We start from the raw sequence: 27786 nt of genomic DNA, 5'->3' as shown, positions 1-27786 counted from the left end.
CACCTCAAACGCCAGCGGCCCGGAGCCAGCAGAGGACTGGCAGGCGCGGCCATCTCCAGAGAGACAGCTAGAGGTTGTCTCTACATGGCTGGGCACTTCGCAGCTCCGCGGGGGTGGGAGGAAGGGGCAACGCGGCAGCTGCTCGGGGCATATGGGCAGAATTCATTAAGGCTGGCTAAATAAGCCAATTGTGGAGAGACTGTAAGTGTGTGTAAGTGCTGGAGAGAGAGAGAGAGAGTGAGGGAAAGAGAGAGATGGAAGAGGGAGAAAGGCTGACCACTCGTTACAGTAATTCTGAACATCCCCTCCATCTGTAATACCCATGAAGACTGATTTGAGGCCTACGAAATGACTGGCTGAATGGTTATCTATGTGTGACTGGAGATAATTGAGCTGTGAGCTGCGTAGATTGTGTCCTCCAGGCCGTTGGCGTATCCCCAACTGTCACGAGACCTCTCTCTGCTTCAGGGAGAAATAAACCTAATCACAGTCTGTAAATGTTAAACCTGTTTTCCCAATAGTCTCCGAGTAGCTTTGGAGGCCTGCGTCTTTATTCACACACATGATCCAAAGACTAATCTAAGTGGAGACAAGGCATAAACACACACTGATACATACTAAACATTTGTGTGCAAACTATGACAGTGAGAGGATCTTCGGTATAAATGATTCCATCCTTACATATAAAAAGGTAAAGAGCAGAGGACATACTCCACTGAGGGCTTCTTCGCTACTAATAATCTGTATTATGTTGAATTGGACTCATGTTCAGGCCCATAGGCATATATAGTATTACAGCCTCTCCTAAGGCCCTGTGGTTTGGGTTTGATGCATGGTTGTTATGTAAGTTTGGAGAGAGCATGCATCTGGACACCTCCAGCCATCTCCAAAGGTGGAAGATGTCTTCTTATCTTCCTTCCTTCCTTCCTTATATAATGTATGCTAATCCCCATTTGTCAATAGGAAGTGTGTTCAATGCATTTGAGATAATAGTGAAGAGGGGGCAGCTCTTGTCGAAGAGCTGGAAGATAAAGTCAATGGCACAGTCAATAACAATAAAGTTGTGGGCTTTAATGAAGAACGCTAATTTGACCACGATCAAGTGGATTTCAGCTTAGGTGATTGTCAACCTTGGACTTGTATCTGACTGAGGTTGTAGGGGGGTAGATAACGCAGGCGGGAGACGAGAGGGCATTTTGGTCTGTATCAGACCATTTAGGCATTCAGCATTTTAAAACAAAAGTGAGTTGTCTTCTAGCAGTTTTGGTAGATTCAAACAGACAGCATTGCAGTGAAATACCGCACACGTGTCGTTAAACTTCTGTGTCTTAGAGAAGATCATTCATTTGCAACCTACTATAGAAATTACAGTCATTAATTTCAAAATAAATACACCTACAAATGCGGTGTGTTTAAATTTATTAGAAAAAATAAATACATTTTGCACTGAATTTGAAATATGAACAACAAGCTACATATATTTGATGGTCCCTATGTTTGGACAGAGCATTGACATGCACCCACCCAGGTCCCAGAGGAGTCCTGGTCCCCCCTATCCCATCCTGGGGAGGCTCGTCATCATAACACAGGCAGCGGAACCTGCTCCTCCTTCTCTCCTTGATCCCATTCCGTCAGCAGCTCTGAGGACACCTCCGTAAACAGACGATCCCAGTCCCAACCCACGTCCTCCTGATAGAGGGAGAGAGAGAGGAAAAGAGGGAGGGAAGAGCAGATGAAGAAAAAGAGGGAGAAAGAAGAAAGCGAGGAAAATAAGAGGGGGAGAAGCAGAGCAAGACAGAGCGAACATCGCAGGGAAGGTGGGAGAAGGATAGTAGAGCGTGTTAATGCACACATCATAAATCTTGATTACCTGGGAGACTGGAAGGCAACCTCCCCTGGTGCTTCAGAAACAGCTGCACACCCCCCTCACAGGGAACACAGCAGCTATATTTACAAAAAAAACTCACTCACCTCCCGCACCTCCTGCTCTGGAGCCAAAACCTTGGTGAGGAGCTTCAAGTCAATCTCCCCATCCTAGGGAGAGGCAGAGACCTTATGAGAACACCCTGAGCGTGCAGAGACATACTCCTCAGAGAGAGGGGTTGATATTGGATACCTCCTTAAAAGGCAGGCTGGGTAATGTATTACAAAGAAAAATAAATTAACAGTTGAAACCTGGCTGTGTGTGTGGGGCCCATATGAGTTGTCTTACCAGGGTCTGGAAGGCAGAGTACTTCATGAGGTCGTTGTCCAGATCTCTGTATGTCATTACCCGGTTCACCTGGATGCTGAGGAGAAGAACAAACACGAAGTAAACAAAAATCCCATAGTAGACGTGCTATACTAAATGTTGGCATGCTTTTCCTCATTAGAGGCTGTCTATTCAAATACAGTAGCCACTACCTGCATCAGTAAGCTATCACCAGACCAATTGACAAACTGTATCATAGTACAGTACAACTTGCAAGTATCACTGTGAGACAGATAGCTTCTCAGAAGTTTAGGGTAGTGCTTACAGGGCACGGAGAGTTCATAAAGGACAGAGAGATCAGGAGATGGGCGCCAAGTGGTAACCGCCTCAAATTGAAACCCAGCTGCTTATCTGTAGTTGGAATTAAGAGGAGGGCTCTGAAAGTGGCGAGGGCCTAGCAGTGCATGCCAGTCCTACTTACTGCACATTACACGCTACATTGCCCCCGCAATGAGTTCAATGTGGATATTATCTCGTACAGAGAGCGGGTCTCAGCCTAATAACCCCCGCCGCTGTCATAGCCGCGCTACATAGTGGACACATGTCGGCGTGTCTCTCACTGCCCTGTAAATCAAAGGGCCCCACTAGTAAGGGCCCCGCTAACAGCCGTGCATAAATCACACCTTAACTGTTATTTCTGCATAACGGCCCAATATGCCAAGACACCTTCATTACCATGATGAGAGGAGGCAAGGTAACAGTCAAGACACCATCTAAGACCAGTGTATTATTATCTTTATCTCTCCTGGATGTTAACATGTAGGCCAGGTACTGTACATGGCTCTGAGGATGGGCTGGGTCTGTAACCCTCCAGAGGTATCTGAACTCAGCTGTCAGGTCCTATTAGGTCACTTCAGAGACATGAACAGTTATGCAGCCAGTGAGGGTGAGGAGCCATGTCTGTATTCACAAGACTGACCAAATGGATACACGTCATCAACTCTGAAAACAGAGTGGTGGGATGCAATCTAGGAGTTTGAGTAACTGGAGTCAACTAAAGGGGAGGGTGGTGTTGTTTACAGTACCTTGGAGGAGCAGCAACTTGCATGGTAAGGTCTTCCTCTTGTACTTCATCAAGGTCTGGGATCACTGGTATATCTAAAACACAACATACATACAGAACATATCAATATCTCATCAATGTCACCCTCTCCATTATTTAGTCATTCAATCTGTACATCTAAAGGGTTAACTGAGACGCAATAGTGGTCAATCACATAAAAACTGGACAAGGATTACAGAAACACTCATTTCAAAGACACAGTCTGCTTTGTGTTTGGTATGACAGTCTGCTTTGTGTTTGGTATGACAGTGTGTGTGTTTGTGTGTGTACGTGTTTGTTTGTGTACGTGTGAGTGTGAGTGTCTCAGAGTAAATTGGCACCTGATTCATCCCCTCCCTCTCCCTCTCTCTCCCTACATTCTCCGTAGAGCTGCCCTGTCACAATAGCCAGGCGGCCATGAATATTCAGGAGGCCAGGCAGCAGCTCTTCCTGCTGCGAGAGGGGCGCTGGCCAGGGGCTCCCCGGAAAGCACCCCCCGCTACCCCAGCATTTGGGCCCTGTCAGCGCCGCCCACCCCCAGGACCCGCGGTGGCCGGCAGGCCGACCTCCGTGACCACTCTGCCACTCGGACCGGGGCGGCATCCAGCCATGTGCAAGAGTATTTGCTGGCGGGCCCATCTGTGTGGGGTCGGAAGTCACGGTGCGGCCTGGCAGGGGCTGCGGTGCCAGGAGCCGCCAGCCCGCTGCTCAAACAGTGGGAACTCGCTTTAATTGGCAAAACGCAACAGGACAGAGGATGGCTCCGCTCCCAAGAAGGACAGGGCAAACTTTCACAGCACATTTCAGATGGACTTTTGTTAGAGTGGGCGAAGGTGTGGGGGGGGGGGGGGGGGGGGGCAGACAGACAGACTGTGAGGAAATAGAATGAATATTGAAATGTTGAAGACACTTAAATGCACCTGTATAATTCATATGAAATTAATACATGCATTATACCATGTTAGAAACAAACATTACAAAATATGAAATAGATGAACTACAAGTATATTACATCATATTTGAGGGAAAGTGGTCTACCCTACTTCCACAACTGAAAACGATAAATTCATACTTGTGCAAACTTTGCTATTAGAGTTGCCTGTCAACATCAAAGACACAGAAATCTATCTAATCCTTGTTGCCATGTAACAACTCTAAATGAGCAAAAAAAACAGACAGAAACAACTCATGTGCACTCAGAGGAGAGGTCTAATTCTCTGTTGTTTTGTCTCTTTTTTCAATACTGGTTCTGGTTGAAGGCAATTGAAAAGTGCAGCTACATTTCCTTCTGACTTCCTCCAGACAGACAGTGTGCTAGGTGTCAGTGGAGAGGCTGGGAGAGAGCAGGGGAGCGGGAGGGAGAGGGAGCAGGAATGTCAGTAATCTCTGAACACAGCGCTGCACCCTGAGGGGAAAGTCAATAGTGGAGCTAGATAGAGGCCAGGAGATGGGAGGCACGATCTGATGGGAGGAAATATCTGTAGATCTGTCACTATACCTTCAAAATACTTCTTAGAAAATACACTGGTGGTTGCAAAATACATATTTTCTCGGAGGGTTAGTCTACTGTTCTCATATAACAGTTAAGCAAATATTTCAGCAATGACAAAATAAAAAGTTAAAAAGGAAGTTATTTATGTTCCTAGAATGAGCAAAACGATTAAGGTTATGAAGGATTCTTCAGTTGAAGGAAACAGAAAAATCTAATCCCAGCAATTTTGCACAGATAACAAACATCATCATCAGTTGATAACTAATTCCGTTCTCTTTGTTTAATTAAATAAAATTTAAAATGCCACACTCGTTTAGCCGCTGACAAGATTCATCTGTGTTTCTGATATCCAAATAAACGCAAGCGTGGGTATTTCATATTCATGAGGCCCCGGTGACACTTTGTCCTCTCATTTACAAAGCACAGTGTTCAGCAGAATCCATCCCCTCCGGACCCCCAATCAAATTTAATGGTCTTAGCGCAATGACATCAAAAAGCCTCGCTGTCCAGCTCTTTGCAAATAGCTTCCTGGGTTGTTTCCCCCCCACTCTCTCAGCCAATAATGCCCTATTAACAGTATTCTACGAGAGTTCAACGTGAAGCAGTAAGGGTTAGGTTCTCTATATGCAAACTCTGGAAACACTTTACTTGACACCCAGTGTCTTAACACGTTATAATGTCATAACAGCTGACATAGCTTGTCATAATATTGTCATAACACAGTCATGACCCATATACAGTACCAGTCAAAAGTTTGGACATACCTACTCATTCCAGGGCTTTTCTTTACTTTTACTATATTGTAGAATAATAGTGACGACAACTAAATGAATGAAATATCACATATGGAATCATCTAGTAACCAAAAAAAAAAGTGTTAAACCAAAATATATTTTATATTTCAGATTATTCAAAGTAGCCACCCTTTGCCTTGATGACAGCTTTGCACACTCTTGGCATTCTCTCAACCAGCTTCATGAGGTAGGCACCTGGAATGCATTTCAATTAACACGTGTGCCTTGTCAAAAGTTAATTTGTTCGAATTTGAGTTAATGAGTTTGAGCCAATCAGTTGTGTTGTGACAAGGTAGGGGTGGTATAAAGAAGATAGCCCTACTTGGTAAAAGACCAAGTCCATATTATGGCAAGAACAGCTCAAATAAGCAAAGAGAAACGACAGTCCATCATTACTTTAAGACATGAAGGTCAGACAAGTGCAGTCGCAAAAACCATCAAACTGGCTCTCATGAGGACCGCCACGGGAAATGAAGACCCAGAGTTACCTCTGCTGCAGAGGATAAGTTCATTAGAGTTAACTGCACCTCAGAAATTGCAGCCCAAATAAATGCTTCACAGAGTTCAAGTAACAGACACATCTCAACATCAACTGTTCAGAGGAGATTGTGTGAATCTGGCCTTCATGGTCGAATTGCTGCAAAGAAACCACTACTGGAGGACACCAATAAGAAGAGACTTGCTTGAGCCAAGAGACACGAGCAATGGACATTAGACCGGTGGAAATCTGTCCGTTGGTCTGATGAGTCCAAATGTCAGAGTTTGGGTTCCAACCGCCGTGTCTTTGTGAGACACAGAGTAGGTGAACGGATGTGTGGTTCCCACCATGAAGCATGGAGGAGGAGGTGTGATGGTGAATTGCTGGTGACACTGTTGGGGATTTATGTAGAATACAAGGCACACTTAACCAGCATGGCTACCACAACATTCTGCAACAATACACCATCCCATCTGGTTTGCGCTTAGTAGGACTATCATTTGCTTTTCAACAGGACAAGGACCCAAAACACACCTCCAGGTTGTGTAAGGGCTATTTGACCAAGAAGGAGAGTGATGAAGTGTTGCATCAGATGACCTGGCCTCCACAATCACCCAACATCAACCCAATTGAGATGGTTTGGGATGAGTTGGACCGCAATGTGAAGGAAAAGCAGCCAACAAGTGCACAGCATACAGTTGAAGTCGGAAGTTTACATACACCTAGTAAAAAATCTGTCTTAGGTCAGTTAGGATCACCACTTTTTATTTTAAGAATGTGAAATGTCAGAATAATAGTAGAGAGAATGATTTATTTCAGCTTTTATTTCTTTCATCAAATTCCCAGTGGGTCAGAAGTTTACACACACTCAATTAGTATTTGGTAGCATTGCCTTTAAATTGTTTAACTTGGGTCAAATGTTTCGGGTAGCCTTCCACAAGCTTCCTACAATAAGTTGGGTGAATTTTGGCCCATTCCTCCTGACAGAGCTGGTGTAACTGAGTCAGGTTTGCAGGTCTCTTTGCTCACACATGCTTTTTCAGTTCTGCCCACAAATTTTCTATGGGATTGAGGTCAGGGCTTTGCGATGGCCACTCCAATACCTTGACTTTGTTGTCCTTAAGCCATTTGCCACAACTTTGGAAGTATGCTTGGGGTCATTGTCCATTTTGAAGACCCATTTGCGACCAAGCTTTAACTTCCTGACTGATGTCTTGAGATGTTGCTTTAATATATCCACATAATTTTCCTCCTCGTGCTGCCATCTATTTTGTGAAGTGCATCAGTCCCTCCTGCAGCAAAGCACCCCCCACAACATGATGCTGCCACCCCCGTGCTTCACGGTTGGGATGGTGTTCTTCGGCTTGCAAGCCTCCCCCTTTTTCCTCCAAACATAACGATGGTCATTATGGCCAAACAGTTCAATTTTTGTTTCATCAGACCAGAGGACATTTCTCCAAAAAGTACAATCTTTGTCCCCATGTGCAGTTGCAAACCGTTGTCTGTTTTTTTTATGGAGGTTTTGCAGCAGTGGCTTCTTCCTTGCTGACCGGCCTTTCAGGTTATGTCGATATAGGACTCATTTTACTGTTGATATAGATACTTTTGTACCTGTTTCCTCCAGCATCTTCACAAGGTCCTTTGATGTTGTTCTGGGATTGATTTGCACTTTTCACACCAAAGTACGTTCATCTCTAGGAGACAGAACGCATCTCCTTCCTGAGCGGTATGACGGCCGCGTGGTCCCATGATGTTTATACTTGCGTACTATTGTTTGTACAGATGAACATGGTACTATCAAGCATTTGGAAATTGCTCCCAAGGACGAACCAGACTCGTGGAGGTCTACAATTTTCTTTCTGAGGTCTTGGCTAATTTCTTTTGATTTTCCCATGATGTCAAGTAAAGAGGCACTGAGTTTTAAGGTAGGCCTTGAAATACATCCACAGGTACACCTCCAATTGACTCAAATGATGTTAATTAGCCTATCAGAAGCCTCTAAAGCCATGACATCATTTTCTGGAATTTTCCAAAGACAGTCAACTTAGTGTATTTAAACTTCTGACCACTGGAATTGTGATACAGTGAATTACAAGTGAAATAATCTGTCTGTAAACAATTGTTGGAAAAATGACTTGTGTGTCATGCACAAAGTAGATGTCCTAACTGACTTGCCAAAACCATAGTTTGTTGACAATACATTTGTGGAGTGGTTGAAAAACTAGTTTTAATGACTCTAATCTAAGTGTATGTAAACTTCCGACTTCAACTGTATGTGGGAACTTGTTCAAGACTGTTGGAAAAGCATTCCAGGTGAAGCTGGTTGAGAGAATGCCAAGAGTGTGCAAAGCTGTCATCAAGGCAAAGGGAGGCTACTTTGAAGAATCTAAAATATATTTTGATTTGTTTAACATTTTGTTGCTTACTACATGATTCCATATGTGTTATTTCATAGTTTTGATGTCTTCACTATTATGCCACAATGTAGAAAATAGTCAAAATAAAGAAAAACCCTTGAATGAGTAGGTGTGTCCAAACTTCTGACTAGTACTGTATTTATACCTGTTGTTACATATATTGCATTATTTTATGGCTGGTAACGACACCTACATAAGAGTGTCAAAAAACACATATTTTCAAATTAGTTTTTCCCTGCCAAGAAGTTTCCTTCCTTTCCTTTGTTGTATTTCATTACTTGTCATGTTTTTTTCTTCATATTTCAAATAACTTGCAGAAAATAGATTTTATGACACTGTCAAGAAGCATTATGACCATCCTGTGTCACTTTACTTGGACTAAGAAAATACACTTTAAGACACTGTCAAGAAGCATTTATGACCATCATAATCATATACGCCAGATAGGCCTATCACGTACATGCTCTTATATCAGTCATCAGTCAAAAAGAGGGTGTCTTGTCCTGCTCCTGAAATCTGCTCCTGCATTCATCCCAGTCTTCAGCAACAGGGCACTGGGGTAGGCGCATGTCTGACAATCTGTGCGCAATTACAATGATAATCGAACATGGTAATTAAAATATATATATATAAGATAAACATACTGTTGGCTATGGTGTAAAGGAATGTTTTCCCTTGTATGGTAGGTTTTGTGGGTTTCGACATTCCTATATATGTGTCATAACCAGCCATAAAATAACTACAGTGGTAACTTGTGTGGGTTTTGACACTCTTGTGTAAGTGTCATAAATCCAGCCATAAAATAAAGCAATATATGCCAAAACAGGTCTAAATATGTGTCAAGACAGTGTTATGTCCATATTATAGGTGGACAAATTGTGAGCCGTTATGACATATTATGACATGGTTATGATCGTGTCATAACGTGTTATGATGCTGGGTGTCAAGAAAAGTGTTACCGAAACTCTATTGTTAAGTGCAAAAAAATTTACAACATTTTAAAATGAGCTTCAAATTCAACCTATTACTGGACGCCAAGAGAGTATTAATAGGAGCTGCAAACAAGCTGCCGTTTTTCTTTCTGAAGGAAAGGGCAACGCCATCAGAAAGAGATGTCTGTTCCCAGCACTGCTGGCACACATTTCCTGATACATTTCCTCCGTTCCCCATTGCAGCCTGGACATCTATCAAGGTTGCTTTGTCTGGCGGCGACTGGGCAAAGCCTATCCTTATTACACGGTCATGGCGAGTTTCCTCGCTGAAGCATGTAAATATCAAAAGGGGATAATTTGCTGTGAATGTAGACATACTCCCAGCAGGCACGCCGCAGTCAGCGACTTTGGGGACACCTCCACACATCACCAGGCAGGGCTGCTATAATCTAAGCAGGGAGGCTATGGGATGATTACCTAGGCACGGACTACATTTGAAAAGCTTATGGGACAATATTCAGCAGATCACTGACTGAGAGACAGAGACAGAAACAGATTGAGAACAGATTAGTGTGTTTGTAATGGCAGTTCTTTGCAATGAGACTGGCAGGGGACTGAAAGCCAGCCAAGGGGGAGAGGGGGAAAGGGCTAGCCCTCTCTCTCTCTATGCTTCTAGCCACTGGACATAAGGGATAGGGTAAGGGACATAATCAAGATCGGAGGGGCTATCTCACTAACCCTCAGCACTGCAATTTCCACTGCCCCAGCCGCCGGCACTGTATTAAGAGGTGGCCCTCCACTGAGGAATTATCTTTCCAGCTGCATTTGCTGGGTAAGAACGGTACCACTGGGGTCTCCACACAACTGACCCTTTCAGCTAGGGTGTGTGTAAGCATGTGTGTGTGTGTGTGAATGTGATTATGACTGTGTGTGTGTGTTATCTTGTGAGCAACTTAAAAGCATTGTCAAAAACGTTTATTACCATTTGTTATAATCGTAAAAACAAAACAACAATGAAAAATGAAAAAGGCTTTGTAAAAACAAAGTGGCCATAAAACTAAAAGATGTCAAATGTTCACATTATTTTGTAAATCTAATTCCAGTAATGAAGTTCATAACATCTAAACCTACAACATCTAGAAGATGAAATGTGCAAATACACTTTATTAGGATTCTAAGCACATACAGTGCATTCGGAAAGTATTCAGACCCCTTGACTTTACCCACATTTTGTTACGTTACAGCCTTAATCTAAAATGGATTAAATTCACATTTTTCCTCATCATCTACACATAATCCCACATAATGTCAAAGCAAAAACAAGTTTTTAGAAATGTTTGCAAATGTATTACAAATAAAAACAAAAATACCTTATTTACAGAAGTATTCAGACCCTTTGCTATGAGACTGGAAATTGAGCTCAAGCTGGCCGCCCGACCAAACTGAGCAATCGGGGGAGAAGGGCCTTGGTCAGGGAGGTGACCAAGAACACGACGGTCACTCTGACAGAGCTCCAGAGTTCGTCTGTGGAGATGGGAGAACCTTCCAGAAGGACAACCATCTCTGCAGCACTCCACCAATCAGGCCTTTATGGCAGAGTGGCCAGACAGAAGCTACTCCTCAGTAAAAGGCATGACAGCCCCCTTTGAGTTTGCCAAAAGGCACTTAAAGACTCTCAGACCATGAAAAACAAGATTCTCTGGTCTGATGAAACCAAGATTGAACTATTTGGCCTGAATGCCAAGCATCACGTCTGGAGGAAACCTGGCACCATCCCTAAGGTGAAGCATGGTGGTGGCAGCATCATACTGTGGGGATGTTTTTCAGCAGCAGGGACTTGGAGACTAGTCAGGATCAAGGGAAAGATGAACATAGCAAAGTACAGAGAGATCCTTGATGAAGCCCTGCTCCAGAGCCCTGAAGACCTCGGAAGGTGAACCTTTGCACCAGTCTAACAGGACAACAACCCTAAAACACACAGCCAAGACAATGCAGGAGTGGCTTCGGAACAAGTCTCTGAATGTCCTTGAGTGGCCCAGCCAGAGCCCAGACTTGAACCCTATTGAACATCTCTGGAGAGACCTGAAAATAGCTGTGCAGCTATGCTCCCCATCTAACCTGACAGAGCTTGAGAGGATTTGCAGAGAAGAATGGGAGAAACTCCCCAAATACAGGTGTGCCAAGCTTGTAGCATCATACCCAAGAAGACTCGAGGCTGTAATTGCTGCCAAAGTTGCTTCAACAAAGTACTGAGTAAAGGGCCTGAATACTTATGTAAATGTGATGTTTTTTTTTATACATCTGCAAACATTTCTACAAACCTGCTTTTGCTTTGTCATTATGGGGTATTGTGTGTAGATTGATGAGGAAAAAAATATATAATCAATTTTAGAATAAAAGGCTGTAATGTAACAAAATGTGGAAGAAGTCAAGGGGTCTGAATACTATCCGAATGCACTGTAAATCCACAGAAGAGGGCTATAATGGTGGGTAGGTGTTTCATTAAGTATGAGAGTAGTAACTACAGCCGCAGACACAGTGCTTCTGTTCCTCATCAATATGTCAGTTTAATACCTCAAAGAAAACCTCCTTATACAACGCCATCCAGCCCAGCCTTGGCATGTATATAATATAACTTCTTAAATAATCAGGGGCTCACCACTCCTATCTTTGCTAAGGCAATTTCACCCTTATTTCCCCTGGTGCTTTGCCCCAAAAAATGGAACAATTATCCCAGGCCGTGCTTTGTTGAAATGTCTACTCTGACATTGTTTGTGATGCGGAGAACCAGGCCCTGAGGTGACCGAGTTAGAGGCTAGCGTTGAGCGTTCCCGCTGGTTCAACGCTCTGAAGCACCTGCCCCAACATGTAGATGTGTGTGTGTGTGTGTGAGAGAGAAGACGTGTGTGTGTGTGTGTGTGTGTGTGTGTGTGTGTGTGTGTGTGTGTGTGTGTGTGTGTGTGTGTGTGTGTGAATGTGTGTGTGTGTGTGAGAGAGAGAGGAGAAGACATGTGTGTGTGTGAGAGAGAGAAAACGTGTGTGTGTGTGTGTGTGTGTATGTATGTGTGTGTGTGTGTGTGTGTGTGTGTGTGTGTGTGTGTGTGTGTGTGTGTGTGTGTGTGTGTGTGTGTGTGTGTTTGTGTGTGTGTGAGAGAGAGAGAGAAGATGTGTGGGTGTGTGTGTGTGTAACGCTCAAAGAGAAGAGACACTTAAATCCTGCTTCAGCCACTGAATAGGATAATTCATTTAGTGAATACTGTATTTGAGGTCTGTTATGGACTGTGTGTGATGTGATTGAATGAGGGGATAACCAGTGATCAGCTACAGTTCTCTAAACTTATCAAATGAACATATTCACCTGTCACTTTCATCTAAACGATTGTGTTCTCTGGTAAGTTTTGGGTGTCTCACAGTAGGTGGTCAGAAGCAGAGTTGCTACAGAGGATTCCTCACTAGCACTGAGAACAAATATGTTGGGAGTGTTAAAGAAAGCGATGAGCCGAGAGGCAGCTTATCTGCTCTATTTTGGATGAATGTGCTGTGGAGGGACTGGAGGACTCAGCTCTGCCCGCCAGAAGAGACGCGGGACTGGGATACAAGGGTGCTCTCACCTCCTTCATCATCCGAGCCCTGGGGGGTTTGTGGTCGAAGGCGTCGGCTGCAGAAACAGGAAGTGGGAGAGTATGAATTATTGAAGGCTTTCAGTGGTGAGGTCATCACAGGGAGGCAGACTTAGACTGGGCTGTTGTGCTTTGATGATGAGCCGGTTTCTGTGGGCTGAGTGAGGCTCTAGATCAGCCTGATAGGAGGCTTGTTCAGCCTGTCTGTCTGCTGCAGACTGACTGGGACTGTTTCTACAATACAGCAGCAGACAACGCCTAAAGGCTCCACAGACACAGCAGCATCAGTGGGACTGCCTGGCTGATTGTCTCTGTGAGCAGCCCAGGGCTTCACTGAACTCAACAGTATCCCTCTAAGAATGAATCAAAAACACAACGGAGGCAGCAAATAAATGGAACTGAGATGGGCTGGTGGTGAAAAGAACATAGATCAAAGGACTATTTTGTAGCACTGCCTGTGTTTCTTTCAAAGCCTGTGTCTCAACACTGCTATTCAAGCGTGGGCCTCCAGCCGTGATGAGTAAAACACACCATGTCCTCTAGTCTCCTTCCATCTCACTACTGTCTATTCAAGGCCTAATATGCAAGTTGGCAACATGGAAGAACTAAAATAACAGGCTAACTTGGCTCCCAACAACAATAAAAGTGATGACAACTCAGTCACGCTGGCTTTTAATCATGTTAAGTGATTGTTCTTGGAAGGCGAGGATTAGTTGCAACCAAGTACAGCAATTTCCAAATCAGAGCATTGGGCACAAACATTTAAATTGGTCCAATTTCGATTCCTGTATTTTTTTTATACCAAATAGTTATTTAATTTAATCAACAACTGAGGGAAATATTTCAGAATGAAAAGACGAGACTAAGTGAACTTACTCTTCCACGTCCTCCACCACGGCAGGCCTTCTTCCAGACCTGAGGAACAAACAGTGAACATAATTGATAGATTATACAACAAAGGAACACAGACAAAATACTTTTGTGCCACATAAATAAAATGACTAAAATCTATTCAATTTTAACAGACAAATCAATGACCAATTAGCTTATTGAACAGTTGTTCTATTTATATTTGAAAGCTTCATCTTAAAAGCACTAATGGTTCTGATGTAGGCTAGTTGCTCTGTCAGATGTGAGCCTCCTAAGGCCTAGGTGAGGGATGGGCAACTGGCAGCCCCCCTTTTGTAGGCCCGTGGATCAATTTCCCCCAAATGAAAATAAAAACAGAGTCAGAGTCTTAGCCTAGGCAGATTCAGGCTCCAAAGGCACAACATTCCTCCTTAACTCATTTTAATGGCAACACGTCGGAAAAGAAACGAGGAAAATATGTGTACCGTCTTAATAAAACCATTTTCGGATTTTAAGACAATTATGCCTTCGCAGCCTGAATGGAGGATGCTTTATATGTATGAGCCGGTCCACGGGGGACATGAGTGTATTACCAGGAATGCAAATCAAATTTCACTTAGGGCTCCTAAAAGGCTAGAGCTCTGACTGCATGTATAAGTATGGATGTGGGTACACAACCCCGCGAGCCACTGCGTCTCCTCATGATGAATTCAGATTTTTTTGTCCCAAACCCCCATCAAAGTTGCCCATCCCTGTCCTAGGTTGTATTTTCTGTTGTTCCTCTTCTCTGTTGTTCCTCCCCTGCTGGACCACGGGGCTATTTTCAGACACCTCTCCATTTACACAGCCCAGCTTGACTGCATGCCACGCCCTACACACACTGACAGAATCCCTGTCTTTTCACACATTCTCACCTCAACACACTATTCCTGGCATAACACTGTTTCACACCAGGGTTAGGGGAGATAATATTACACAAAACAGGGCTACTGTCAAATAAAGGTATCCTCACCACAAGCAGCATTAGAAAGGCAAATCAAGTCTTGAAATCTTAACATTTTAGACCAAGACAGTCTGTGAATTAATGGCTATGAAGACAACTTTTTACAAAGTTACTCTTACACACGAGTGTTGCTGGATAATGTTTTGGAGGAGATACATAGTACCGGCAGGTTCTACTGGTAGAGGAGTGCCCCCTACTGGTTTTGAAGAAAACAGATACTGTAATTTTCTCAGGACTGAAAACAGCTTTTTAAAGGCAAGAGAATGTTGCCCTACAAATATATTTCTTATTATTCCTTACTAGTGTGTATCAATAACCTAAATTTAAAAAATGAAATTACATTATATATGTTTATAAATTGTACTTCATGAATAATCCATTCACTAATCTCTGGAGGCTCCCCTCTCTACAATAGATCAGCATATTCTCTGGGGTTGAAGCCACCACAGGGCCATAGGAGTGTTAAGGGCTCCTCCGTCGAGGAGCAGGAGACCAGTGGTGTAGATGGCAGACACTGGCCAGGGTCCAGACAGAGCTCAGGGGAGACAGAGACAAAGCGGACATGCCCCCGAGCCAACCCCCTGGCCTTAGGGCCTCGTCTGGAGGGGAGCGGAAACAGACTCAGCAGAGCCTCACACATGGTCCTCATCCACCCTCTAGTCCACACAACAACCAGCTACGCCAGGGACACTTCACTGCTGTGGGACCTGATCTCTGCTGTATTATGTATTTGTTTATTTAGCCTTCATTTATAAAGGCTACACATTTATTTATACTTTTAGCCTTTATTTATACAGTCTTTATTGATCTTTTTGTTGAGACAAATAAAATAAAAAATACTTCAGTCCGACCCACCTTAACCCATCCTGCCTATCCTTTTATCCTATATTTGTATGCTATTCAAAGCGACAACAATAGCAACAGAAGCATTGTGATCAGCTCTGGAGTCTGATGGTCAGAGAGAGATCAGAGAGGGAGCCCACCTTGCTGCCCTTGGACTGTGTCCTGGGCTGCTGACGCTTAAGACACATTACAGGCCCCTTGATTAAGACTCATGTAGGCTGAAGCGATAGACATGGTAAAACTGTCTGGAAAAAGTTGTTAGGGATAAAATATATTGTGACAACCCAGCTTCAAAAGGTTCATCAATAAACTGACAGATCATTTAGTGTCAATTAGGAGTGATAGATCGACAAATCCTGGGATTTCTGGGCTGGGATTAGTGGGAGGAGGTGATTGAGCACAAGGGTTGACATTGAAGGGAAAAGTCCTTGCCGGTTCCAGGGGGGCCCATTACTTACTTTGTTTCAGAGAGGATCAATGCACGTGAGAAACCCTTAACACCTCCGGTATTTCAATCTCTCTGAACGCAGGAATCAAGACGAGTTACGCTAATGCAAGGACGAGACACTCTGACCTTCCCAGAGTGAGAAAGATATATTTAGTTTGCTGTTGTCTTTACTGGCTCTGCAAATAAATAATAACTACGCAAATAAACCCAATTGAACCTGCTTGTTCACTTCAATGTATAGATTGATGCATCTCCCCGGCTCTCCTCCCCACAGAGACTGGAGTAGAGTGGTGGATGGAGCCATCTGGAACAGTGCAGAGCCAGTTCCAGTCTGACTACAGTCACACTGACAGCACATACGGAGACGTACAGTAACGAGCGAGGTCCTATAGTTGGCTCCCCTTTTCAAATCATTCAAAAATGGACAGTTAAGAGGAATATGTTACTTAATGTAGAGACAAATAATTATGCATATTTTTGGTCATAAAGTTAATTTACGAAAAATCGCTATTTAACAAGCTAGCTGACTAGCTAACATTAGCCAACTAGCTATACATTTAGCTTGCTGTATGGGCGTTTGACATTTGCATGAATTGTAATTTGTAGTTGTTGAATGTTTTAGGGACTTCTGAGCTGTGAAAACCAGCGGATGTACACAATCTACCTAGAAAGCATTTACTGCAAATTGAATGTACAATATTGTCAGGTTGCCTTGCTGTCAATCCCTTGTCAATGTTCTTTACTGTAGAAAGTAACGTAACGTTAGTGTTAGCGATTGAAGATATTTGCCATAGCAGGTACATAGCAGTAGCTAACTCTTTTCTTGCTTATTGTGTAGTGGAGGATAAAAAGACCTGTATGATATGGATGTGTAGCTATCTGTGTATGGACCCGAAAACGTTTGGTATAAATATTAGCTCAGAACAGTGGTCTTAATTGTTCTAGAATGCTTCCACTAGTAATGACTAAGTGAAGGAAATGCAACTGTTACATGTCAAACTATTATGGAATGGAAGTCCTGCTTCAGTACTACTCCACATTGAACCACAGCCAGAAGATGGGTACATTCCGAGCACATTGATTGCTCTGCTGCTCTCAGATGTTGCTCATATGGTAAGTAGTAAGTACGCATTTGTTGCATCAGAAATATAAGGAAAGCCGTTACTGCCGCCAGTATGGGCATTGTGAAAAACACAAGGCTCGTCGCCAATGAATTGCGTGGTATCCGTTGGCAGTTTCTGATGTGCGCGAGTGATGTACTGTTGTCCCATTCCCTAGGGCTAATTTAGCTCTCCCTACCACTAGCTGCTCCGTTTGAGTGCCACTCTCCCACTGAGGAACACTTGAAAATGAGGGGGAGGGCTAAGGGGAGGGATTGGGATGGAGCCTAAATGTGTTGTTTTAGGGATTAATTATTTTGTTCAACACATTCCATGTGTCTGTGGTAGGAAATATTCATACATGTGCCTTTAAAAGCAAGCATGCATTGGTTAGACAGCCATCGTAAGAGGTGATGAAGTGGCCTAACCCTGTGATGAAGTGGATAACTGACTAACAGTGCCCTCCTGTGGCTGACACATGAACCATGTCAATTGCCACCTCGCGCTCAGCTGAAGAGGATGTGTGGGGTTCACTACTCAGATAGGCTCCCTGGAATGTTGTTGATTCAGAGCGCAAAGTATAAAAAATATGCATTGATACATAACCTATTCTCTGTTTCAGCATGAGAGATCATTGGTAACAAAAGAACCTTGCTCCCAATCTCAAACGCATGCCAGAGACACATTCTGGAGACTGTGAGGTGGAGTTACCTAGTCTACAGTCTGGAGGTGAGTAGAGCGAAGGAGATACTCACTTGGCTGATCCAGAAGTCTCCTCAGCCCAGCCGCCCTGCCTGCGGGCTGGTTTAGGAGGGGGTACCTGAGGTTAGAGAGATCCTTAATGACAGGCATAACAGACAACTTCTTTAAACTATTACCGTAATTTCCGGACTATTAAGCGCACCTGAATATAAGCCGCACCCACTGAATTAAAAAAATATATATTATTTTGAACATAAATAAGCCGCACATGTCTATAAGCCGCAGGTGCCTACCGGTACATTGAAACAAATGAACTTTACACAGGATTTAACGAAACACGGCTTGTAACAAAAATAAATAGGCTTTATCGAAACACGACTTGTAACAAAAAATAAAACATTTGCAGTAAACAGTAGCCTACCAAGAAAGTCATTGGTCACTATCTTCCTCCTCCGGTGCACTGAAACCACTGAACCACTGAAACCACTCGGAGTTGAATAGCCTCAGAATTGCTTCATCCGATATTGGATGGTTTTCATTGTCGCTCTCTTCACTTTCATCCAGAGGCAAATCCCCCGCTGAGCCCTCTTCAACACGCAGCAGTCCAGCCTTTCGAAACCCGTTGATGATAGTGGATTTTTTGACAATGCTCCACGCTGTCAGGACCCACTGGCCCATAAGTTGCTCTTCGCATGCGGCCCGTTTTAGTGAAGGATTTCTCCCCACTTGTCATCCAAGCCTCCCACTGAACACGGAGCGCCACCTTAAATGCACGATTTACACTGATGTCGAGTGGCTGCAAATACTTTGTTGTGCCGCCAGGAATCAGGGTGACAAAATGACTACCGTAATCAGAATGATGGGAAGTTTGAGCGCGCTCGATTTAATCTAAACAGTAAACAAAAAAGTTGTTTGACCTTAACCCGTTCGGCAATTTCATTGGTCTAATGAAAGCTTCATGCCGCCAAAAAACTGAGCACGTCACAGAATGTTTTTTTTTGGAAAAAAAAATGTGATAGCGGGAAAAATCCATATATTAGCCGCGTCATTGTTTAAGCCACGAGGTTCAAAGCGTGGGGAAAAAGTTGCGGCTTATAGTCCGGAAATTACGGTAGGCTAAATTCTACACGTCGGCTGAAAACATACAGAAGGAGGAAAAGGGGAATTTGAGTCCAAAACAGCAAAAGGATGTTGTGGCATGTAATGGTCTCTAACTCCATGTGAAAATGATGCTTTCTGTCAAGCTTAAATCAGAAAAATAAAGTAAAAGCTTAGTTCCAAAACTGAGCAGACCCTAATACATTTTGAGACAATTCAACAGAGGGCCCTCTTATCTTTAAAAACATAAACTGCGGGGCTTCCTGTGACGCAACTTAAAAAATGGCTGCCTAGTTTTTCGTACTGCACATCGGTTGGGTATTTCCCCCCCTAAACTGAAGTATTTACTCAGAGTATTGTAATAATTTAAGCAAAATGGAAAAGGGGAAAATAGGAAAAGGTCGCGGAGCTACAACAGCCCGTAACAAGACAGCAGAAGATATAATCGTCGATGAACCCGAGATTGCTAATGCTAGCGCAAATAAGATAGCAGCAGCAAAAGAAACCTCATTTCGTGAGATGATAAAGGAGGAATTGCGCGGGGCGCTCACAGGCTTACGAGAGGAACTTCGAGAAGATGTAAGAAAGGAACTAAATTAGTTCAAGAAAGACAACCAAAAACTTGAAGAAAACTAATTAGAACTTCACAGCATATCTACAAGAATGGGGGACGCAGAACAGCGCATTGGGGAAACGGACACATGGAACTCCGCAGTCAAGGAAATACTTGAACAGTCACTGAAAAACCAACACGCACTACAGGCAAAAGTGACAGAACTCGAAGGTTTCTCACGTCGAAACAACATTAGACTTTATAACGTAGTAGAGGGCGCAGAAAAAGACTATGCCCAAATTCATGGAGGGTCTATTCAAAGACATACTTGAAGACTACACTGACCTGGGAATCGAGAGAGCACACCGAGCTCTGGCCCCAAAACCCCCCAGCGGCGCCCCACCAAGATCAATAGTAGTACGGTTCCTAAAATTCTCAGTGAAAGAGAAAGTCTTACATGCAACCTGGAAAAAGCCTGTTAGCTTCCAAGGCCAACGAGTGTTCTTTGATCATGACTACGCGCAAGAGATACTGAAAAGAAGGAAAGAATACACCCCCATTAAGAAAGCACTTAAAGAGAAGGGTATACGCTTCCAAACACCATTCCCGGCAAAAATGCGGGTATTTCTGGAAAATGGCCGGTTACATACGAGCATGCAGACGAGGCGGCTGAGGATCTGAAGTCAAGGGGCACCCCAGTGGAGTATACTGCTAGGAGAAAGGCGACATCACCGGTGGAAAGACTCGAGCAGGCTCTCCCATGGATCGTTATCGACAAGCAGAGCCTTGGAGAAAGAGGGAAACCTCGGCGAGAGGACGTTCACATCCGAGAGAGACTCAGGCATTTCCAACGGGAAGATGGAACTGAATCGGATTTAACAGAATGAATAGTTACCGCGAGCTGTTAAGACGTTGGGTTGTTACGGTTGACATTGCAATAGGTAAAATATCGCTCCTATTTTCCCCCAATGCTGAACAAGGGTGAGTAGCCAAAAGTATGTGTTCTTTATAAAACACACTAAGTAGCATCACGTTAACATATATATTAACTAAGTATTAATGACACATTGACAACGGGGTGACAGAAAAACACATCAAGAGGATGATTCATGATATGCATGCATGACCGATATATACTGCTCAAAAAAATAAAGGGGACACTTAAACAACACATCCTAGATCTGAATGAAAGAAATAATCTTATTAAATACTTTTTTCTTTACATAGTTGAATGTGCTGACAACAAAATCACACAAAAATAATCAATGTAAATCCAATTTATCAACCCATGGAGGTCTGGATTTGGAGTCACACTCAAAACTAAAGTGGAAAACCACACTACAGGCTGATCCAACTTTGATGTAATGTCCTTAAAACAAGTCAAAATGAGGCTCAGTAGTGTGTGTGGCCTCCACGTGCCTGTATGACCTCCCTACAACGCCTGGGCATGCTCCTGATGAGGTGGCGGATGGTCTCCTGAGGGATCTCCTCCCAGACCTGGACTAAAGCATCCGCCAACTCCTGGACAGTCTGTGGTGCAACGTGGCGTTGGTGGATGGAGCGAGACATGATGTCCCAGATGTGCTCAATTGGATTCAGGTCTGGGGAACGGGCGGGCCAGTCCATAGCATCAATGCCTTCCTCTTGCAGGAACTGCTGACACACTCCAGCCACATGAGGTCTAGCATTGTCTTGCATTAGGAGGAACCCAGGGCCAACCGCACCAGCATATGGTCTCACAAGGGGTCTGAGGATCTCATCTCGGTACCTAATGTCAGTCAGGCTACCTCTGGCGAGCACATGGAGGGCTGTGCGGCCCCCCAAAGAAATGCCACCCCACACCATGACTGACCCACCGCCAAACCGGTCATGCTGGAGGATGTTGCAGGCAGCAGAACGTTCTCCACGGCATCTCCAGACTCTGTCACGTCTGTCACGTGCTCAGTGTGAACCTGCTTTCATCTGTGAAGAGCACAGGGCGCCAGTGGAGAATTTGCCAATCTTGGTGTTCTCTGGCAAATGCCAAACGTCCTGCACGGTGTTGGGCTGTAAGCACAACCCCCACCTGTGGACGTCGGGCCCTCATACCACCCTCATGGAGTCTGTTTCTGACCGTTTGAGCAGACACATGCACATTTGTGGCCTGCTGGAGGTAATTTTGCAGGGCTCTGGCAGTGCTTCTCCTGTTCCTCCTTGCACAAAGGCGGAGGTAGCGGTCCTGCTGCTGGGTTGTTGCCCTGGAGTTACATTGTGTTGTTTAAGTGTTCCCTTTATTTTTTTTGAGCAGTGTAGTTTTCATTTGTAATTAACCGATGTGTATAAGCTACGAAATAGGCGCCCTTATTATTTTTGTTTCCAACAGGTCTTGTTTGTGACAACGTCACACATTTTCATATCTGAGCGAGGGGCCCCTCCTGCGGACAGGCTCATCCTCTCAAACCCCAGAGGCAAGAGACAGTCCTCTGACATAGGAGTCCAAATACCAAAGTATTTTCCCACTTTGGTTTACTTTATTATCGTTCTTGATTTCTCGTTCATTTTTAGGCTCATGATAAGCAGGCAGATATGGTGCAGTTTTTTTTTTATATCGATGCATCATCGGGAATTTAAGGTCATAAGTCTCAATGTAAACGGACTGGGGAGTGCCATCAAGAGAAGTAAGGTAATAGCAAAGATGAAACGGGAGAGAGTTGACATGCTAATCTGGCAGGAAACTCACTTATCCACACCTGAACACAAGATGCAGCTAAGGCGGTTATTAGAGAAAAGATCATAGCCACATCATCTCTCAAGAAAAAGATTAAAGCACAGAAACTGCTGAAATTACAGGAAACACTAAGAAACTTAGAACGAGCTCATAGTCAATACAAAGACCCTCTTATATTACGAGAGATTCAAAAGGAAAAACAGGAAATTGACCAGATTTATAGAGAAGAAGTAGAGAAAAAGCTCAGGTTCCTGAAACAACGATATTATGAAGCAGGCTCAAAGGCAACCAAATTACTAGCATGGAGACTCAGGAAACAAGCACAGAATACCATTTTCAAAGTTAAAAGATCCCAAAACAAAGAAGATCACATGCAAATTACATGAAATACAGAATGCATTTGAATCATATTACACAAATCTGTACAAGCAACCAGAGAAGGCAGATGCACAGACAATAGAGCATTTTTTGAACTCACTTGATCTCCCCTCAACTGGGACAGAGCAAAATGATAGAATAACTTTAGAAATATCCACCGAAGAAATGAATAAAGCAATATCTCAACTAAAAGTAAACAAGTCTCCAGGCACTGATGGCTTCCCGTCAGAATGGTTCAAGACCTTCAGAGAACAACTAACACCTCTACTTAAGGCCTGTTTTAACTGGACTCTGCGGGGGGGGGGGGGGGGGGGTCTCCCACCGTCATGGAGAGAGGCCATCATATCTGTAATCCCAAAAGAGGGTAAAGATAAGAAGGAATGCAGTTCATATAGACCTATCGCAATTCTTAACACAGATTATAAACTATATGCATCAGTAATAGCCAAAACAATGGAGAACATAATTCCAGAATTGATTGACAGAGATCAAACTGGTTTCATACAAAATAGGCAGACACAGGACAATATAAGGAGAACACTACATGTCATGGACCACATTACTCAGAATAAGACAAGTGCAATATTAAATCAGTCTAGATGCAGAAAAAGCATTTGATTCAGTGGGATGGGATTACCTACTCCAAGTTATGGAAAGATTTGGTTTCAACAAAGAAGTGATACAGTGCATCAAAACACTGTATTCGTGTCCGACCTCTAGAATAAAGATAAATGGACATTTCTCACGAACGATAAAATTAGTGCGGGGTGCAAGACAAGGCTGTAATCTTTCACCCACGCTCTTCTCCTTGTACCTCGAACCATTAGCACAGGCAATAAGACTGGACCCAACCTTAGAGGGAATAACAATAAGACAGGACCCAACCTTAGAGGGAATAACAATAAAAGACAGTGAACATAAGATATGCATGTATGCTGATGACGTTCTGTTATTCCTTAAAGACCCAGGCTCAAGTGGACCTAGATTGATGGATGTTTTACAAACATTTGGAACATATTCAGGTATGTGCTTAACGTACACAAGACCCAAGCCCTAATATATAATTATACCCCACAGGAAGAGCTGAAGAGTAGGTATAACTTCCACTGGACCTCTTCATCCATTAAATATCTTGGAGTATTTCTACCAAAAGATACACCCAAACTTTATTGCATGAATTACGATCACATCAACAAGAAAATATGTGAAGACCTAGACAGGTGGAATTCACTTCCCTTAGATCTTAGTAGTAGAATTGAAACAATCAAAATGAACATCCTGCCGAGGTTACTGTATTTGTTCCAATCACTGCCCATAGAAATCCCACCTAAACAGTTTAGAGAATGGGATAAACGGATATCAAGGTTTATCTGGAACAGTAAGAGACCAAGAACTAGATATACAACATTACAATTACCAAACAACTGTGGGGGTGTGGCCTTACCAAACCTAAAAGATTATTATGTGTCAGCCCAATTGAGACCTCTGGTGTGTTGGTGCAATTCAGAATACGAATCCAAATGGAAAGACATTGAGACTACTTTGACAGAGACACCCATACAATCAGTTTTGGGAAATAAGGACATGGTAATAGAAATATACAGTAGACAAAATCAGTGGATTCATTTCTCTCTGAAGACATGGTATAGGGTAGTTAAGCAAAATAAATTAGACAGAGAGATCAAACTGCTGAGTTGGCCCGCATACGACCCCAGCTTCATCCCTGCATTTCAGGATAGCAGATTTAAACAATGGACGCAGAAAGGCATCACATCATTCAGTACAATTATAAGGAATGGGGACCTAGATAACTTTCAGGACCTAAGTAAAAAACATGGCTTGGATAAACAAGATTTTTACAGGTACCTACAAGTTCGACACTATTTCTTAAGGGAGATAAAAGTGACTGACCCTCGAGCACCTCCAAAATTAATCCAAGTATTCACTAACGCATACAACTTGGGGAGAAACAAAAAAACTCTCAAATCTCTACTTGGGTATTCAATCCTCAAAGAAACATTCTACAAACTATATTAAAAAGAAATGGGAGGAGGAACTTAACATTGAAATAACTGATGAAACATGGTTGAACATATTAGAAACTCAACAAAGCGCCACCAACTCAAGGTCATGGAGAGAATTCTGTTGGAAGAATGCTGTACGTTTCTTCATAACACCTAAACTGAAATCAAAACAGACTGGCTCCCTACATCCTTGCTGGAGAGAATGCGGCCTATCGAGGGTAGATCACTCTCATATCTTTTGGACTTGCCCCGCAATCGAAACCTACTGGGGAGAAATAAGATCTAACATTGGAAAAATAATGGGATTTGACATAGAACAGACATTCATTTCTTTGTACTTGGGTGAAATACCTGATAATTTACACAATAGAGAAAAGTACCTCTTGAAGGTCCTACTGGCAGCCAGTAAAAAGGCTATCACTAGGAAATGGCAACAAAAAGACCCTCCCACCATGACACAATGGATAGACATTGTAAAAGAAATACACCACATGGAGCGTATGACCTTTGCTTTAAGAACACAAGAGGAGAGCGGTCAGGAATACTGGGAAAAATAGGTTTCGTACTTGGAAAAGGTCTAATTCAAAGATGTAAATGTAACTAACATGATGAAGGTATGACGTGCACTATAACCGCCAGATCTTTTTTGTTGTTCTTTTATTTTACTTTATTTGTACTTTCTTTGTGTTCCTACAATAAAAACAAAGTATATATATAAAAAATATATATATATATTTATTTTTTTTAAACATAAACTGCCCCTGGAACTGTATTCTGGAGTTGTAGGCTAGTTCAACAGACCAAGTAACCCTTGGTATCCCATATAGATGGGGAGAGACTATTTTATCTAAGAGATCTTTTTAAATTACTAGAGGAACTATGTCATAAACCCTAAAAGTTCCAGAATGGGGTGGAAATGGCAGTATTATTGTTCAGCGCAAAATTCACACCACTCTAATTTACTTTTTGCTAAACCCCGCCCCAGGATTTTGGACAACCAATCGCAGCAACTGTTTTCAAGTCCGACAACTCGGACAAATTCATGTTTGAAACGCATGAAAGCCAGTGAGGGCAGTGGGAAAAACCAAGTTTTCTTAAAAAAATGTATTGTTTAAATGGCTAAATAATTGTGCACCAAGGGTACTTACCACTGCGATTCCTGAAATGCAGACCCAGTTGGAGTATTTTTCGAATAACTAGCTAGCTCTCAGTCTCATTCATTGACCACCAAATGTTGCTAACGCTAGCTAGCCCCTTAATATAAAGTTCTCTCGAAATGTGCAGTACCAGTCAAATGTTTGGACACACCTACTCATTCAAGGGTTTTTCTTTATTTTTTCTATACCGTAGAATAATAGTGAAGACATCAAAATTATGAAATAACACATGGAATCAAATAGTAACCAAAAAAAGTGTTAAACAAATCTAAATATATTTTATATTTCAGATTCTTCAAAGTAGCCACCCTTTGCCCTGATGACAGCTTTGCACACTCTTGGCATTCACTCAACCAGCTTCATGAGGTAGTCACCTGGAATGCATTTCAATTAAAAAGTGTGCCTTGTTAAAAGTGAATTTGGGCAATTTGTTTCCTTCTTAATTCGTTTGAGTCAATCAGTTGTGTTGTGACAAGGTAGGGGTGGTATACAGAAGATAGCCCTATTTGGTAAAAGACCAAGTCCATATTATGGCAAGAACAGCTCAAATAAGCAAAGAGAAATGACAGTCCATCATTACTTTAAGACATGAAGCTCAGTCAATACAGAACATTTCAAGAACTTTGAAAGTTTCTTCAAGTGCTGTTGCAAAAACCATCCAGTGCTATGATGAAACTGGCTCTCATGAGGACCGCTACAGGAAAGGAAGACCCAGAGTTACCTCTGCTGCAGAGGATAAGTTCATTAGAGTTAACTGCAGCTCAGATTGCAGCCCAAATGCTTCACAGAGTTCAGATGACCTGGCCTCCACAATCACCCGACGCCAACCCAATTGAGATGGTTTTGGATGAGTTGGACTGGAGAGTGAAGGAAAAGCAGCCAACAAGTGCTCAGCATATGTGGGACCTCCAAGACTGTTGGAAAAGCATTCCAGGTTAAACTGGTTGAGTGAATGCCAAGAGTGTGCAAAGCTGTCATCAACGCAAAGGGTGGCTACTTTGAAAAATATGAAATATATTTTGATTTGTTTAACACTTTTTTGGTTACTACATGATTCCATGTGTGTTATGTCTTCACTATTATTCTGTAGAACGTAGAAAATATTTAAAAAAAAATTAAAAACCTGAATGAGTAGGTGTGTCCAAACTTTTGACAGATACTGTATGTTAGCTAAGCTTAATCGGCTATATTAGGAATATAACTCTCATCTGCTGTCAACATCAGCAAACGATTGGCTCCAAAAGTGGTTTGTAGCTTTGACTGCATGCACAGTGAATTCAGAGCCATTATTAAGAGGCTAGCCACACTACAAACATAATTTCACCTGGTTCACGTGAATCAATTGTAATGACAGTCCACCACAACATACCCAAGATGTTCATGATTAGCCAGGAGTAGTCTGGTATTAATTTAATTGTGTATTAAAAACACAGTTTGAGATCATTGTGAGCGGATTTCGCCAGTGGTTAGAAGGGGGAATTGGGCTTCCCGGACAAATGTTGTCCAAGGTTGCAACAGTAACCAAGGGGGGTGGGGCTTAGAGAAGGGTCAATTGGAATAAAAGGCAGTAGAGGGGTAATCCTGATTCTATACAGGAAAATAAAAGTAAGAAATTGTGTAATAGAATTAGTCAACCTAAAATATTGTCATACAATTCTAAATAGGTTATATAGGTTTTATACATGTTATGTATAAAATAGCCTCTAAAATATCTCTGAACAGGCCATAAATGTCTTCATTTTTGTTTTCTTGGAAAGCTGTGAGTGCTATTATATGATACAATAGCAGTACTTGTTGCATCATCAACTGATTTCAGCCAGTGATTGACTGCATTGTTTTAATGGAATGTTGGCATAGAGGCAGTACATATTAAAACTTAATGGAACCATTCCACTAAA

The 27786-nt window shown here is 42.8% G+C and overlaps 1 protein-coding gene across 2 annotated transcripts in view; it reads right to left on the bottom strand.

Moving 5' to 3' along the window:
* Positions 1–1402: 1402 nt before the first annotated feature.
* The window catches only part of LOC115162331 (intraflagellar transport protein 43 homolog A), a 38311-nt gene continuing 11927 nt past the window's right edge, over positions 1403–27786 (bottom strand). For both annotated transcript variants that reach the window (XM_029713528.1, XM_029713529.1), the window contains 7 exons: positions 18025–18089; positions 13903–13941; positions 13018–13064; positions 3277–3349; positions 2213–2288; positions 1972–2034; positions 1403–1689 (listed from right to left, as the gene is read on the bottom strand). In XM_029713528.1, coding sequence (XP_029569388.1) covers positions 1579–1689; positions 1972–2034; positions 2213–2288; positions 3277–3349; positions 13018–13064; positions 13903–13941; positions 18025–18089 — 474 coding nt within the window. In that variant the 3' untranslated portion in view covers positions 1403–1578. The remainder of the gene's footprint in view (positions 1690–1971; positions 2035–2212; positions 2289–3276; positions 3350–13017; positions 13065–13902; positions 13942–18024; positions 18090–27786) is intronic.

The sequence above is a fragment of the Salmo trutta genome, chromosome 25 (assembly GCF_901001165.1).
Source record: "Salmo trutta chromosome 25, fSalTru1.1, whole genome shotgun sequence".
In the NCBI taxonomy this organism is placed as follows: domain Eukaryota; kingdom Metazoa; phylum Chordata; class Actinopteri; order Salmoniformes; family Salmonidae; genus Salmo; species Salmo trutta.
This window is presented reverse-complemented; position numbering and strand designations above follow the sequence as displayed.